General features: G+C 41.4%; 1 protein-coding gene and 1 pseudogene across 2 annotated transcripts in view; one reads left to right on the top strand and one right to left on the bottom strand.

The window, feature by feature from the left end:
• Positions 1-601: 601 nt before the first annotated feature.
• The window catches only part of SCARA3 (scavenger receptor class A member 3), a 61120-nt gene continuing 45955 nt past the window's right edge, over positions 602-15766 (bottom strand). For both annotated transcript variants that reach the window (XM_073625129.1, XM_073625128.1), the window contains exon 6: positions 602-1338. In XM_073625129.1, coding sequence (XP_073481230.1) covers positions 887-1338 — 452 coding nt within the window. In that variant the 3' untranslated portion in view covers positions 602-886. The remainder of the gene's footprint in view (positions 1339-15766) is intronic.
• On the top strand, positions 10663-10971 carry LOC141140351 (multifunctional methyltransferase subunit TRM112-like protein pseudogene; annotated as a pseudogene).

Below are 15766 nucleotides of genomic sequence, written 5' to 3'. Positions count from 1 at the left end.
ACTCTTCTCCTCCTACCTCTGTGTGCAAAACCAGCTCCATAAAGACATGATTTCATGATTTGGTGTCATGGAACCCAAGAAGCCTACACAGAGCCCTGACCTCAACCCTACTGAACACCATTGGGATGAATTGGAATGCTGATTGTGAGCCAGATCTTTTTGTCCTACAACACTACTTGACCTCACAAATACTCTTTAAGCTATTAAGGAACACATTCCCTATGTAGAAGAACCTGAGAAGCCTGCATAGAGCCTTGACCTCAACCCTATCTAACACCTTTGGGATAAGTTGGAATGCCGATTATGAGCCAGATCTTCTTGTCCTACATCAGTGAACCTTACAAATGCTCTTTTAGCCATATAAATACTAATTTCCCCAGAAACATTCCAAAATGTCGTGGAAAGGTTTCTAAGAAGATTGGACAGCCTCAGACAGGGGCAACATGGTTTTGGAATTTGATGCCCAACAAGCTCATGTACATTTAATAGGTGTCCACAAATCTTTTTAGTGTATAATACAATCTGGAAAATGCCTTTTAACAATCCAAGCAAGTGTAAACCAAAATAGGTGGAAATGCAAAAACCGCCAATAAGACTCAGATAAAAGAAAAGTTTATAAATGACTTCTATTTCATTAAAATGTTGACGATATTGTATTCACTGTATGGAAAAGGTGACTTAATGAACAACATGATGGTATATGATTTACATAGTTACAGTTTCTGAAAGATCTAAAATTCCCGACCAGCGATTTATGTCCATTTGTTACTATTGGTGCGATTATTTCATTGTTTACAGATGGCCAATTACCTTAATTTCCAGTCAGCTTGGTTGTACATTAAAAATCCTTATTTAGCCAATAAGAAATCTGCTTCCAGTTTTACATTCAATTTGAGATGACAGATTGTCCTTTTTGTCCCGGAGGTCCTGGCAATCCACGAGGTCCTGGAAGACCAGCTTCTCCTTTAGATCCCTTTGGTCCTGGAAATCCTATTCCAGCGTGTCCTGGAAGTCCCGGTAATCCAGTGAAACCTGGAGGTCCTTTGTCACCTGGAAGACCTTCAGGTCCAGAGGACCCAGCATCACCTTTTGTTCCTTTTTGGCCTTTTGGACCTGGTGGGCCCATACTGCCCTTTTCCCCTTTAACACCAGAAGTGCCTTTAATTCCAATAGAACCTTTTTCTCCAACAGGTCCAGGACTTCCTACTAAACCCCTCGGTCCTTGAGGTCCTGGAACACCTAGTTCACCTGTGTCACCTTTGTCTCCCTTCAGACCTATAGGTCCTTTGGTACCTACATCGCCTTTAAATCCTCTTGGACCTGGTGGACCTGGTGAACCTGTTAAAAAGAGGATACAATTTGTTACATAAACTTAATTTCTAACATGTGTTAGTCTTTTCATATGAGCAGACACCAACTTGTTGCCTCTTTGAAGACAGCAACATGGCCTTTTACAGACATAATATATGAGCACATGTTCCCTTTAACATTTACTATGTATAAAAGGTATAAAAGAGAAGGTAAGGGAGATTTTGGGACTTCAAATATACCCCTAGCATCACTTATGTATGATTAAACAGAACATAAGTTAATAAAAGACACAAAAGTCACTCCACTAGTGTATGTGTAAAATTTATACTCAATTCCACACTTACTTTTCTGCTTGATGTATGTATAAAAGGTGGAAATAAAATGGGCTCCTCCACCCTTTCTGATAAATAGCCAAAAATACAAAGACCATCATCCACTTACTTTTACTAAAATTGGCCACTTTCAAGAGTTCCTCTGGATACCTTCCATTGCCTCCAGTTCTGAGCCATGGTTGAGGCAAAGGATCTATGAGAGGTAGAGGCACTGGTTGGCTTCTGAAGTAGAAGCAACTGAAAGGTGCCTTTGTTCAGATTCAGCCCTTAGTCAAAGCTCAGACCTGAAAGTATACTTTAAGTATTCTGTGGTGGAATTCAAAATAAGACCAGTCTTGGTAAAACGTAAGTAGTTGAAGGGCCTTACTTTTAATTTCAAACTACCCAATAGCATAGGGGCATGTGAACTTTAATTCTAGTTTTAGGTATTTAACAGTATTCCACCACCTCTCTGCTTGGTTAAATTGTATTGTATTGTTATATTAAAACCCAAAGTGTATCTAAACTCAAATACAAAAAAATATATAAATTACAGCCTAGCAGTCCATAAATATGATGGCTGCATTCATGTTTGTTTTTTTAGGCTAAATACTTATTCTGCAAGTACTAAAAAAAATCCTGTTGACCTGCCAGTTGTCTTGTGAACTTTTAACTTCCTGTGCACTAAACTGGCATTTTAAAGGAGTTGTAAAGAGAGAAGGTTTTTTATCTTAATGCATTCTATGCATTAAGATAAAAAGCCTTCTGTGTGCAGCAGCCCCCGCAGCCCCCGCATACTTGTGCAAATATAATAAAAGTGTACACTGCGCTAAATTGAAAGAAAATATGGTGCGGAGCAGCTACTTACAAGGTGACAACAACCAAAGAAACATGTGAAAATGAAATAAAAAGTAGCGCATAAATGGTGCCAAAAGTCTTCAATCAAGAAAACAACTGAAAAAAACAAATGTCCACAAATGATAAACATAACAGTGAAAAAACTTGTAAGTCTCTCAATATAGGTGAATAAAATCCTGTCGGTGAGTGGGAAACAAATGACATGGAATGTCCCACTGAAAACCATGCGTGGATGCAGGGAGACAGAAGTTACGTTTTAACTTCTGTCTCCCTGCATCCACGCATGGTTTTCAGTGGGACATTCCATGTCATTTGTTTCCCACTCACCGACAGGATTTTATTCACCTATATTGAGAGACTTACAAGTTTTTTCACTGTTATGTTTATCATTTGTGGACATTTGTTTTTTTCAGTTGTTTTCTTGATTGAAGACTTTTGGCACCATTTATGCGCTACTTTTTATTTCATTTTCACAAATTGCCCCCGCATACTTACCTGAACCTGATCTTCCTCTAGCAATGTGCATGAGTGCCTTGGCTGAGACACAGCAGCGGTGCCATTGGCTTCCGCGGCTGTAATTCAACGTCAGTTAGCCAATCAGGAGAGAGAGGGGGCGTAGCCGAACCACAGCTCTGTGTCTGAATGCACACACCGAGCTGCGGTTCGGCTCAGGTGCCCCCATAGCAAGCTACTTGCTGTGGGGGCAGTCACAGGAGGGAGGGGCCAAGAGAGCTGGTGAGGGACCTGAGAAGAGGAGTATCTAGGCTGCTCTGTGCAAAACCACTGCACAGAGCAGGTAAGTAACATGTTTGTTATTTTTAAAGGAAAAAAAGGAGACTTTACAATCACTTTAGATAATGGTGTCAGCTTTCCCATTGTAGCGCCCTCCTAGTAAGGTTGCTAGGCAAATTTAGTTTTTGGCTCCTGCCGTAACTAGAGTAGCAGTAATTGTTTGGTCTGGTCTGTTCAGTGCTTCACAGACTGCAAGTTTGAATGCTTCCCCCTAGAAGAAGTTTCTAGAGCTTAGGGAAGGAGAATTCAAACGACCAAACTGAATATTGAGCAGGGCCTAACCAATCCCTGAGGGTGTCTGCCCGCTGGTGGCTTGGATGCTGTTAAATAGTCTGGAGCCTTGAAGAGATTGTCTTTTTCCCTCCTGACGGTATGGGTCAGTGAGCTGAAAGCAGGGGGCTGCATGCCTCTGAAACTGGATGCTGGATTACTTTACAAGAGGCTGAACGTATGCACCCATCTTGTTTCAGGATTCTGTGAGTAGAACCTCCTTCCTAGCTGTACCTGTGCTAAGGCTACTTCATGGTCCCCAGCTGTGAACATATCTAGCTGTACCTGTGCTAAAGCTACTTCATGGTCCCCAGCCGTTAACATATCTAACTGTACCTGTGCTAGCACTACTTCATGGTCCGCAGCCATGAACCTATATATCTGTACCTGTGCTAAAGCTACTTCATGGTCCCCAGCCGTGAACATATCTAGCTATACCAGTGCTAAAGCTACTTCATGGTCCCCAGCCATGAACTTTTATAGCTGTACCTGTGCTAAAGCTAGTTCATGGCCCCCATCCGTGAACCTATGGACTGTCCCAGTCTAGCTATACCTGTTCTGCAAAACTATCTTATGGTTCCCACCTGTGAGTGAAAGACTGTGTTGCTTCTGTTACTGAGAGAGAAGTGTCTCCTGCAGAACTGTGCTACAAAAGTTTTGGAGTATCTAACATCATCTCTAATCCCTTCTCGAGTTTCTACAAGCAATACAATAGAAAAAGACAAACCCCTAGAATGTTCAATGAGCTGTAGTGAAATTTGTTTTTAGGTTTAGATAAATGTTAAATTCCTGAACTGACACACCTGCTATATTTTTTGCACATCATTTACTTCAGTTGTATTTGATGCCATCAATTTCCCATAAAAATTCCCTGTAAAGTGTAACTGAATGTGTTTTATCCATCACGTTATCTGAAATAATCCTCATTCTCTGCTCTCCGTTAGCCTTTGTGTGATGTCAGACTTGGCCGCAGTTCATCCCACCGGCGGTGGAACAGAATGAAGAGTGACTTATACAACTTGTGAAGTCCATCTCTGAGTCACTCAGAGGGGTTTATTGCTGTGTGGCTCAACTGCTCTGTTTTCTTTAGAAACTTCCTAGCTCCTTGTTATTCGCTCTTTTCGATGTACACAGCTAAAGTCTGCTTCCCGCATGTAGTAAAGTGGGAAAGTTTTGCAAAACATCATAAAGATGTCTATTTTCATAAGCCGTTGGGTTCAACTCAACAAGATACATAGAACATAGAAGAAAGAAAAAAAAAGCCATGCCGAAAGTCGGAGAAGAAATTGAACATCCAAAAACAAATAATCAAAAAAAAATATATATATATATATAAAAAATAAAGATTAAAGCCTGTCTCATTGGCTTTTATCCAGAGGTGACTCCAACCCCCACCACCCAACCAATGCTACTGAGAACCTGTGTGTGAGAATTGATTGGGAGACTTCATTACTCCCTATGTGGCTTATACCTTAAAGTGATTTTTTAAAATAAAATTTGTGTTTATTTAAAGCAAGACTATACTCACCTCCAGTGCTGCAGTGTCCTGGAGCTCTCCTACCTGACATCATTGGCCGGTCCGAGACAATGTCACTCCCACGCATGCACAGGAGTTCATTCATCTTGGCAAGTGCCAAAATTGTTAATACGCATGTCTCTTCTGCATTAAAAAACCTGTCTGTTAACATTTAACATTAACATCTTTTAATGTTTTTTTTAATTACAGTTCCACTTTAACCCCTTATAAACTCCTAGTTTACGCTAATCAGCCTAATTAAGTCCTTCATCCCCTTAGCTATTATTATCTTTCTGTTTTTTGTTTATTTCTGTTTTTCTAACTGTTAATATGTAAACTCACTTTTTTTTGTTTTCTTCAATGTGTTCGTGAATTTACAATGTTATGTTAAAAAGAGCAACATTATTATTTTTTTTAATCTGCTATTTAATTTGTATATAACAGGGTTATCAAATTAAAATTCAAGGAGAAGGAGGTCAAGTCACTAAAATTTTATTCCAGCCGAGGTCCAAATCTCAAGTCTCTATCATAAAAGATTGTACGCGTCTACTTTACTTTTTTTTTGGCACAAGCCACGCTCTTGGGTGCTTTTGTTACTATTTCCTCCACACACTCTGGTAATACTCTGTAAATGTAAATTGTATGTTCCCCCTTACATCAGGTGCCCCTACTAGAGTAATATATTAACATCTGGTGCTCCCATCAGACTACCCACATAAATCAGTTGCCACCCTCAGAGTGCCCCCTCAAGTAATGTGTTCCCATCAGAGTGCCACCTTACATCAGGTATTCCTCTCAGAGTGCCCACTTACATCAGGTTTCTGCAACGGAAGTCCTCCTTACATCTGGTGTCTCCCATCAGTGTACCCCCTACATCATTTGTCCCCATCAGAGTGCCCAAGTATATAAGGTTCCCCCATCACAGTGCCCCCTTACATTAGGTGTCGCCATCAGAGTACCTCATTGCATAAGGTGTCCCCATCACACCAGGTGTGCCCATTTAGATTAGGTTGGCCAATCAGACTGCGCCTTTACATCAGTTGTCCTCATCAGAGTGCCCCTTTACAATAGGCGTCCCCATCACAGTGCCCCTTTACATCAGGTGTCCCTAGCACAGTGCTCCTTTACATCACATTTCCCCATCACAATTATTATTATTATTATTAGACAGGATTTATATAGCCCCAACAGTTTGCACAGTGCTTTACAACATGAGGGCAGACAGTACACTTACAATACAAATCAATACAGGAGGGACGATGCCACCTTACATCAGACATTCCCATCAGAGTGCCCCCATCAGAGTGTCCCCTAACATAAAATATGCCCATCTGCGTGACCCTTAGCATAAAATAAGGGGCATGCTGATGGGCACATTTTATGTTAGGGGAACTCTGATGGGAACATTTTATGTTCAGGGGCACTTTGGTGGGCACAACAAAATGTGCCCATCAGTGTGCCCCTTTACATAAAATGTGCCCATCAGCGTGCCCCTTAACAGAAAGTGTGCCCCTGTAAATATCACACCCCACATACCTTGAGGGCAGAAGCTGGCAGAGGTAGCAAGCTTCAGGGGTTGGGAGCTGTGAGATACCATATCTCGCGGCTGGCAGGGAGTGAGAGTAGGGACCCGCAAAATAGTGAGCAGCAGGGGGCGGAATGCGCATGTGACGCCACACCTTAACTCGCGAGCCGGTAGCCTCAAGATAGTAAGCAGCAGGGGGCGGGGTGCACATGCGACGTCATTGATTGCTGGGATGCCCGCAGTCCCAGCAAACAATGACTGCTGAGTAGCAGAGATGTGGCTCCACGCTGGCAGCTTGATGGGCCGAACAGGATCGTCACTCGGTTCGCCTTCGAACTGCGGGCCGCTATTTATTGATGGCTAGTAAATAACTTCACCAGGCTTTGCAGCAAAATCATAATTTTAGTGTCAACATGTGTATAATACAATCAGATTTTAAAAGAAGACAGAGAGAACATCCTCAAACATGGATTGATCAAGACGGTTGGCCTTGTATCACAAAGGGGGAGAGACCAGATCTAACACCAAGATGGGAACCAGGCCGGCAGCTCTAAATATACCATATCCCCTCTCATGGTCCTCCATTCCATCACGTGTAAATTCCTCTCTGAGCCTCACATGCTTGATGGCAACATCAAGCATCAAGAACATGAGCTTCAGAGAGGATTTTTTTGTTTGGGGATGTTCGCTCTTTCTCCTTTTCAGTTGTGATACGAGTATTATATACATGTTGATGCTGTTCCAGACAAGGGGATAACTTCCTGTTCTTCCAGACGAAGCAGGCAATGTGAAATGCATTAAAAGTTGAAACACCAGTCTCAATCTTTTTGATAACAACCAATTACTGGAACTACACACGTATATTATGAGTGATGTTTATGTATTAAGAATGTAAACCGCAACTTCAGCAACATGTGTGATGGTTATCTATTTTAACATGGATTCTAATTGTTATAATAAAATGTTACATAGTTACATAGTTACATAGTAGGTGAGGTTGAAAAAAGACACAAGTCCATCAAGTCCAACCTATGTGTGTGATTATGTGTCAGTATTACATTACATATCCCTGTATATTGCGGTCATTCAGGTGATTATCTAATAGTTTCTTGAAGCTATCAATGCTCCCCGCTGAGACCACCGCCTGTGGAAGGGAATTCCACATCCTTGCCGCTCTTACAGTAAAGAACCCTCTACGTAGTTTAAGGTTAAACCTCTTTTCTTCTAATTGTAATGAGTGGCCACGAGTCTTATTAAACTCTCTTCTGCGAAAAAGTTTTATCCCTATTGTGGGGTCACCAGTACAGTATTTGTAAATTGAAATCATATCCCCTCTCAAGCGTCTCTTCTCCAGAGAGAATAAGTTCAGTGCTCGCAACCTTTCCTCATAACTAAGATCCTCCAGACCCTTTATTAGCTTTGTTGCCCTTCTTTGTACTCGCTCCATTTCCAGTACGTCCCTCCTGAGGACTGGTGCCCAGAACTGGACAGCATACTCCACGTGCGGCCGGACCAGAGTCTTGTAGAGCGGGAGAATTATCGTTTTATCTCTGCAGTTGATCCCCCTTTTAATGCATGCCAATATTCTGTTTGCTTTATTAGCAGCAGCTTGGCATTGCATGCCATTGCTGAGCCTATCATCCACTAGGACCCCCAGGTCCTTTTCCATCCTAGATTCCCCCAGAGGTTCTCCCCCCAGTGTATAGATTGCATTCATATTTTTGCCACCCAAATGCATTATTTTACATTTTTCTACATTGAACCTCATTTGCCATGTAGTCGCCCACCCCATTAATTTGTTCAGGTCTTTTTGCAAGATTTCCACATCCTGCGGAGAAGTTATGGCCCTGCTTAGCTTAGTATCGTCTGCAAATACAGAGATTGAACTGTTTATCCCATCCTCCAGGTCGTTTATGAACAAATTAAATAGGATTGGTCCCAGCACAGAACCCTGGGGAACCCCACTACCCACCCCTGACCATTCTGAGTACTCCCCATTTATCACCACCCTCTGAACACGCCCTTGTAGCCAGTTTTCAATCCATGTACTCACCCTATGGTCCATGCCAACGCACCTTATTTTGTACAGTAAACGTTTATGGGGAACTGTGTCAAATGCTTTTGCAAAATCCAGATACACCACGTCTACGGGCCTTCCTTTATCTAGATGGCAACTCACCTCCTCATAGAAGGTTAATAGATTGGTTTGGCAAGAACGATTCTTCATGAATCCATGCTGATTACTGCTAATGATATCATTCTTATTACTAAAATCTTGTATATAGTCCCTTATCATCCCCTCCAAGAGTTTACATACTATTGATGTTAGGCTAACTGGTCTGTAATTCCCAGGGATGTTTTTTGGGCCCTTTTTAAATATTGGTGCTACATTGGCTTTTCTCCAATCAGCTGGTACCATTCCAGTCAATAGACTGTCTGTAAAAATTAGGAACAACGGTCTGGCAATCACCTGACTGAGTTCCCTAAGTACCCTCGGATGCAAGCCATCTGGTCCCGGTGATTTATTAATGTTAAGTTTCTCAAGTCTAATTTTAATTCCGTCCTCTGTTAACCATGTAGGTGCTTCCTGTGTTGTGTCATGAGGATAAACACTGCAATTTTGGTTACTGAAGCCCCCCGATTCACTCGTGAAGACTGAGGAGAAGAATAAATTCAATACCTTTGCCATCTCCCCATCCTTTGTAACCAGATGTCCTTCCTCATTCTTTATGGGGCCAATATGGTCTGTCCTCCCTTTTTTACTGTTTACATACTTAAAGAATTTCTTGGGATTTTTTTTTTTAATGTTAGTATTTTTTTTTTTTAATGTTAGTATTTTTATATGAAAAAAATTGTTATGCTGACACTGTATAGTTTTGATTGTAGGGATTCTTATGGTGAAGTATAATATTGGAGGATGTGGTGACTGTGAATAGGGCAGATGCTAAAATGGACTATTCCCTTTTTGTACCTTCTTGTGATGGCAAGTAAACAGACCCATAATAGAAATGTAAAAATGACTCTGGTCGGTAGGCGGTGTACAGGTGTGAGAGATGAACTGGTTAAACTACATAAACATTTCATCCATGATGTTGTAATATATTGCGGTGTGCGTGACAAGGGGTCATGTGTTCAGGTTGCAGAATGAAATTTTTATGTTCCCTGCTGGAGGTTACAGTGTGTGGTATTGCTTTACATCTGTGCTATGTTTGTGGAATCCTTTACAGACTTTTTGAATACATTCTTAAAAGTGGAATAATAAAATACACGCTGATAGTTTATATAGCATGCATGTTACATCACCCTTTTAAAAGCACATATTTGCAATCTGGCCATTAATAGCTAAAATACTGGAAAGGCTAAAGTTCAACTTAAAGTGAACCCGTCAAGTACTTTGAAAGTCAAAACATTTTTACTCAGTTGTTGAGTTGGATAGAGTAGGAAATAGTTACACCTCTGCCAAGTCCTTTTTTTTTTGCTGTCTGTGTCTCACTGATTGTTCTTCACTTCTGTTTCTAGACACAATAGGAACTCCTGAAACAATCCTACAGCCCTACTCCACAAATTTACACTGCATGGGGTAATTGATAGTTATGTCCAGGAGGGCCCAGAAAAGTAATAAATACTAACCTACTCCTGGGGCCAGCAATGTCTCTCCACTGCTATGACCGGTCCCCCACTGCTCTAGAAGATGCAACTAACTCCGGTCAAAACCAAAACTCAAGGTAACAGCTCATAGAGTCTCAGGATGAAGATATTATGGACTTCAGGTCTGAACTTGCCCAGCCTTGTAAGAACAATAGAAGAAATACTCAAAAGCCACCAGAAAGTGTTATATAATAATGATGATAATAATATTCCCCTGAAATGTAAAGGGTAGTAACCAATGTATGTTCGCTGGGTTTGTGGGAACACGACCAAAAAAAGTCACAGTCACCGGCCTGTGGTATTGTGCATAAGTATATCCAGTTTATTGTAAACCATAACTCAAGCAATAATGATGTCCTTATGTTAAAAGCTTAAGTGTTTGCCAGGCACGTGGGTAGGAGGGATGGAAAATTAAGATGCTGACACACAATATGACCCGAGGCTTCCCGCTCATCATCATGGCAGATGAAGTCAAGGTCAATTTGTTTGGATTTTGACTGAAAGTTTGTATCGCACATGATTCCTAAACTAGAGTGGGAAACTGCAGAACGTCTTGGACATGGGTCTGGCCTACCTCGAGAGCTTCTGTCTGGATATGAAAATGATTAGGAGTTCCTGAAAAAAGTTCATCATGTGTTACTGGAGGTTGAAATCATTGAAGGTGCACTAAAGAATCTGGAACAAAGTTTCCCATCACAAGAGGAATTCCCAACATGCTAATTAATGAAGAGGAATCCTAACAAACTCTTCTATATCCTGCAATGTAAAAATGTCTTCCACCATGTTTTATTCTCATTAAATGTTCTCTTTCCTGTTCAAAAAAAGAAAGCTTAAGTGCTGCCCTGGTGGCTCCATGGTGTTTGAGCCATAGTGGTATGCCACAGTAATTGTCGCTTGGAGGGTGGCTAATCCTATAGGGGGCATTCGCCAGATGTAATCCACGTAAGGGTGACAGAGGCCAAGTAAAATACTGAGTGTTGATGATGGAGGTGACGATGCACAAGAGCTAAGCAAGAATCGCATCAGAAATGACGTGCCACCAACACTCTGAATGTTGGCCAGTATAGCCGCAGGCATTTCAGGTCTCTAAGATGATGTGTTTCGATGCATGGCCTTTTTATCAAGTCCTCTAGGACTTGATAAACTCAAGGACTTTATAAGTCAAAATGTGCCTAAAAAGTATGGATGATTAAATCTGAAAAGAAAGTCTTGTTTATCCCTTCTGCATTATTATTGTTCTATGTATAATAGGCCAATAGCAGACATTTAAAAATATCACTGGAGCCAACTTATTAACCTAAAGTGTATTTAACCCCTTGACGCCGACCACACGCAAATATGAGGCCTCTTGGTGCCTGGTCCTTGGCTCCAAGGGGCCACATATTTGCGTGAATTGCTGTCCATACAGCTGTGCAAAGCGTGCGCGCGTGGTGCGAACTCCCACAGTTCGGTAACACAGTTACCGGCACCTAACCAAAAGCTCCCAATTGCTGCTTGCGATTGGAATTTTTTTGGATCACGTGACTGTCATGACAACCGATCATGGCAGTTATGTGCTCTTAAGCCCCGCCCCACCTCCCGTCATCATAAACCTCTTAAATGGCCGGGAGGTGGCGGCGTGAAGAGGTTAAAGTGTAGGTTCACCTTCAGGAAGATTTTTCCAAAAATCCATCTATGCAATTCTGTAGCCAATGAATAGTACACACAGAACTACTCCTACTGTAAATGGTGAAGGTCCTCCCATTACAGATGCAACTGGATGGAGGACTTTCCTTGGGATACCTTGGTTTGTGGTGTGGTGGACAGTACCGCCACCAAACACTACCCATTTAAATGTATTCTTTTACCCATGGTAATACCATTAAAAAAAACACTGGGCTTTAAAAAAAAAATGGGGCATTAAAGGAGGTGGAAGTATCAGTTCCTGAATGCCTTTTGAGCTGTAGCACTTTGTGAAAAGTAATCCTCGGCAGGTTGCTTTTCAGAGAGCAACACAGACATTAAGTGCCTTGAAAAAAGTATTAATACTCCTTTAAATTTTTCACATTTTGGTAAAGGTTTTTTCGGGGGATTTTATGTGATAGACCAGCACAAAGTGGCACAAAATTGTGAAGTGAAAGGAAAATAATAACTGGTTTTCAATTTGTTTACTAATATCTAGTGGAACCAATTGGCTTCAGAGGTCACCTAATTGGTCCACCTGTGTGTAATTTAATCTCAGTGTAAATACCGCTGTTCTCTGAAGCCCTCAGAGGTTTGTTAGAGAACCTTAGTGAACAAACAGCATGAAGACCTAGGAACATACCAGACAGGTCACGCATAAAGTTGTGGAGAAGTTTAAAGCAGGGTTAGGTTATATAAAAATATCCAAAGGTTTAAACATCCAAGGAGCACTGTTCAATCCATCATCCAAAAATGGAAAGAGTATGGCACCATTGCAAACCTACCAAGACATGGCACCACCTAAACTGACAGGCCGTGCAAGGAGAGCATTAATCAGGGAAGCAGCCAACAGGTCCATGGTAACTCTGGAGGAGCTGCAGAGATCCACAGCTCAGGTGGGAGAACCTGTCCACAGGACAACTATTTGTCGTGCACTCCACAAATCTGGCCTTTATGGAAGAGTGGTAAGAGGAAAGCCATTGTTGAAAGAAAGCTATAAGAAGTCCTGTTTGCAGTTTGCGAGAAGTTTGCGAGAAGCCATGTGGGGGACACAGCAAACATGTGGAAGAAGGTGCTCTGGACAGATGAGACCAAAATTAAATTTTTTGACCTAAAAGCAAAACGCTATGTGTGGTGGAAAACTAACACTGCACATCACCCTGAACACACCATTCCCACCGTGAAACATGGTAGTGGGAGCATAATGTTGTGGTGATGCTCTTTTTCAGCAGGGACGGGGAAGCTGGTCAGAATTGATGGGAAGATGGATGGAGCCAAATACAGGGCAATCTTAGAAGAAAACCTGTTAGAGTCTGCACAAGACTTGAGACTAGAGCAGAGGTTCACCTTCCAGCAGGACAATGACCCTAAACATACAGCCAGAGCTACAATGGAATGGTTTAGATCAAAGCATATTCATGTGTTAGAATGGTCCAGTCAAAGTCCAGACCTAAATCCAATCAAAAATCTGTGGCAAGACTTGAAAATTGCTGTTCACAGACGCTCCCTATCCAATCTGACAGAGCTTGAGCTATTTTGCAAAGAAGAATAGGCAAAAATTTCACTCTTTAGATGTACAAAGCTGGTAGAGACATCCCCAAAAAGACTTGCAGCTGTAATTGCAGCTAAAGGTGGTTCTACAAAGTATTGACTCAGGGGGGCCGAATACAAATGACCACCACACTTTTCACATATTTATTTGTAAAATATTTTGAAAATTATTTATCATTTTCCTTCGACTTCACAATTATGTGCCACTTTGTGTTGGTCTATCTCATTAAATCCCAATAAAATACATTTATGATTTGGTTGCAAAATGACAAAATGTGGAAAATTTCAAGGGCTATGAACACTTTTTGCAAGGCACGGTAAGCCCCAAGCTGGCTATACACTAGTAGCTTTTCAAACGAACACTCGTATGAATATTCATGCAAAAACTCTTTCCACATCCGATGACTACACAAATGTCGATTGAAAATTTATTTTGGTTTTACCATTTAATTTTGAAATAAATGGACTTTCCTAAACGAAAACCACATACGCTGTTAGTACGGTAATTCATTCATTCAAAAAAACATTTCCATCCTGCTCCTTCTAATTTTTCATCACTTTGGTTGAAAACGAACATTGATTTGACTACGCTAATGGTTATAAAATCAAACAAATGTTCTTACAATTAAAAATGTCAAATGAAACTCTACTAGTGTATAGCCAACTTTAGGCTGACAACACTTATGCCCCGTACACACGGTCGGATTTTCCCATGGAAAATGTCCGATCGGAGCGTGTTGTCGGAAATTCCGACCGTGTGGGCTCCATCGGACATTTTCCATCGGACTTTCCAACACACAAAGTTTGAGAGCAGAATATAAAATTTTCCGACAACAAAATCCGTTGTCGGAAATTCCGATCGTGTGTACACAAATCCGACGGACAAAGTGTCACGCATGCTCAGAATAAATAAGACAAGTTTGAGCCAACATCCGTCGGAAAAAAATTCTAGGATTTTGTTGTCGGAATGTCCGATCAATGTCCGACCGTGTGTACGGGGCATAATCCACTGCCTCTCAATTAGATTGTCAGTCTGCCGCACATACTCCTCAGTTGGCTTATTTCATAGACTTGATAGGCAGCCTGATGAGCAATACAAAAAACAGATGTTGGATTTACATAAAATTTAAACACCATGTATGCTGCCAAAACTGCCAAATTGACAGTAATGCCCCGTACACACGGTCGGATTTTCCGATGGGAAATGTTCGATGGGAGCCTGTTGTCGGAAATTCCATCGGACATTTTCCGTCGGAATTTCCGACAAACAAAATTTGAGATCTGGATGTCAAATTTTACGACAACAAAATCGGTTGTCGTAAATTCCAATCGTGTGTACACAATTCCGACGCATAAAATTCCACGCATGCTTGGAATCAAGCAGAAGAGCCGCACTGGCTATTGAACTTCATTTTTCTCTGCTGGTCATAAGTGTTGTACGTCACCGGGTTTTTGGCGATTGGAATTTCCGACAAGAAGCCAACATCCGTTGAAAAAAAACATGGATTTAGTTGTCGGAATGTGCAATCATATGTACGCGGCATAAGACTGTAATTCAAATTGCAGCAATTTGATTATATAATATAAAAATCGTCAGATGAATCATACTGGCTCACTAGTATCAGGGCTAGTCATCCAAAAGCTGGCCAGGGCACAGGGAAAGATTTTGGGTCATCCACACCTCATAAGGTCAGAAAAGGTGAAGGGAAGATAACTGGACCTATAACAGTAGAAGTCCTAAATTGGGTAGCAAAAAATTACTTTTATTATCACGGTCTTTGAAATTCCTTCTATTAAGGCTGAGATGTTTTATTTGTCTCATAGAACTTAACCACTTCAATACAGGGCACTTCCCCCCTTCCTGCCCAGGACAATTTTCAGCTTTCAATGCTGTCACACTTTGAATGACAATTGCGACGCCACTCAGTTCTGTACCCAAACTAAATGTTTATCATTTTCTTCCCACAAATAGAGCTTTCTTTGGTGGTGTTTGATCACCACTGGGGTTTTTTATTTTTTAATAAACAAACTAAAAAAGACCAACATTTTTGACAAAAATAAGTTTTTTCTTTGTTTCCGTTATAAAATTTAGTTTTCTTCTTCATAGACGGGCACTGATGAGGCGGCACTAACGGGCACTGATGAGGCGGCACTGATGGGCACTAAAATGTACCTGAGCCCCTTCTTGACCCAGCGATGTGTACGAAAGCCTGGGCTCTTCCAGGTCTCTCCCTCTTCATTGGCTGAGACAGCAGCGGTAGCCATTAGCTCCAACTACTCTCAATCAAAGCTAGTAGGCCAATGAGGAGAGAGCGGGGACAG

This window comes from Aquarana catesbeiana, linkage group LG04 (assembly GCF_042186555.1).
Source record: "Aquarana catesbeiana isolate 2022-GZ linkage group LG04, ASM4218655v1, whole genome shotgun sequence".
Classification (NCBI taxonomy): domain Eukaryota; kingdom Metazoa; phylum Chordata; class Amphibia; order Anura; family Ranidae; genus Aquarana; species Aquarana catesbeiana.
Note: the sequence above shows the minus strand (reverse complement) of the source record. Positions and strands in the feature narration are given on the sequence as shown.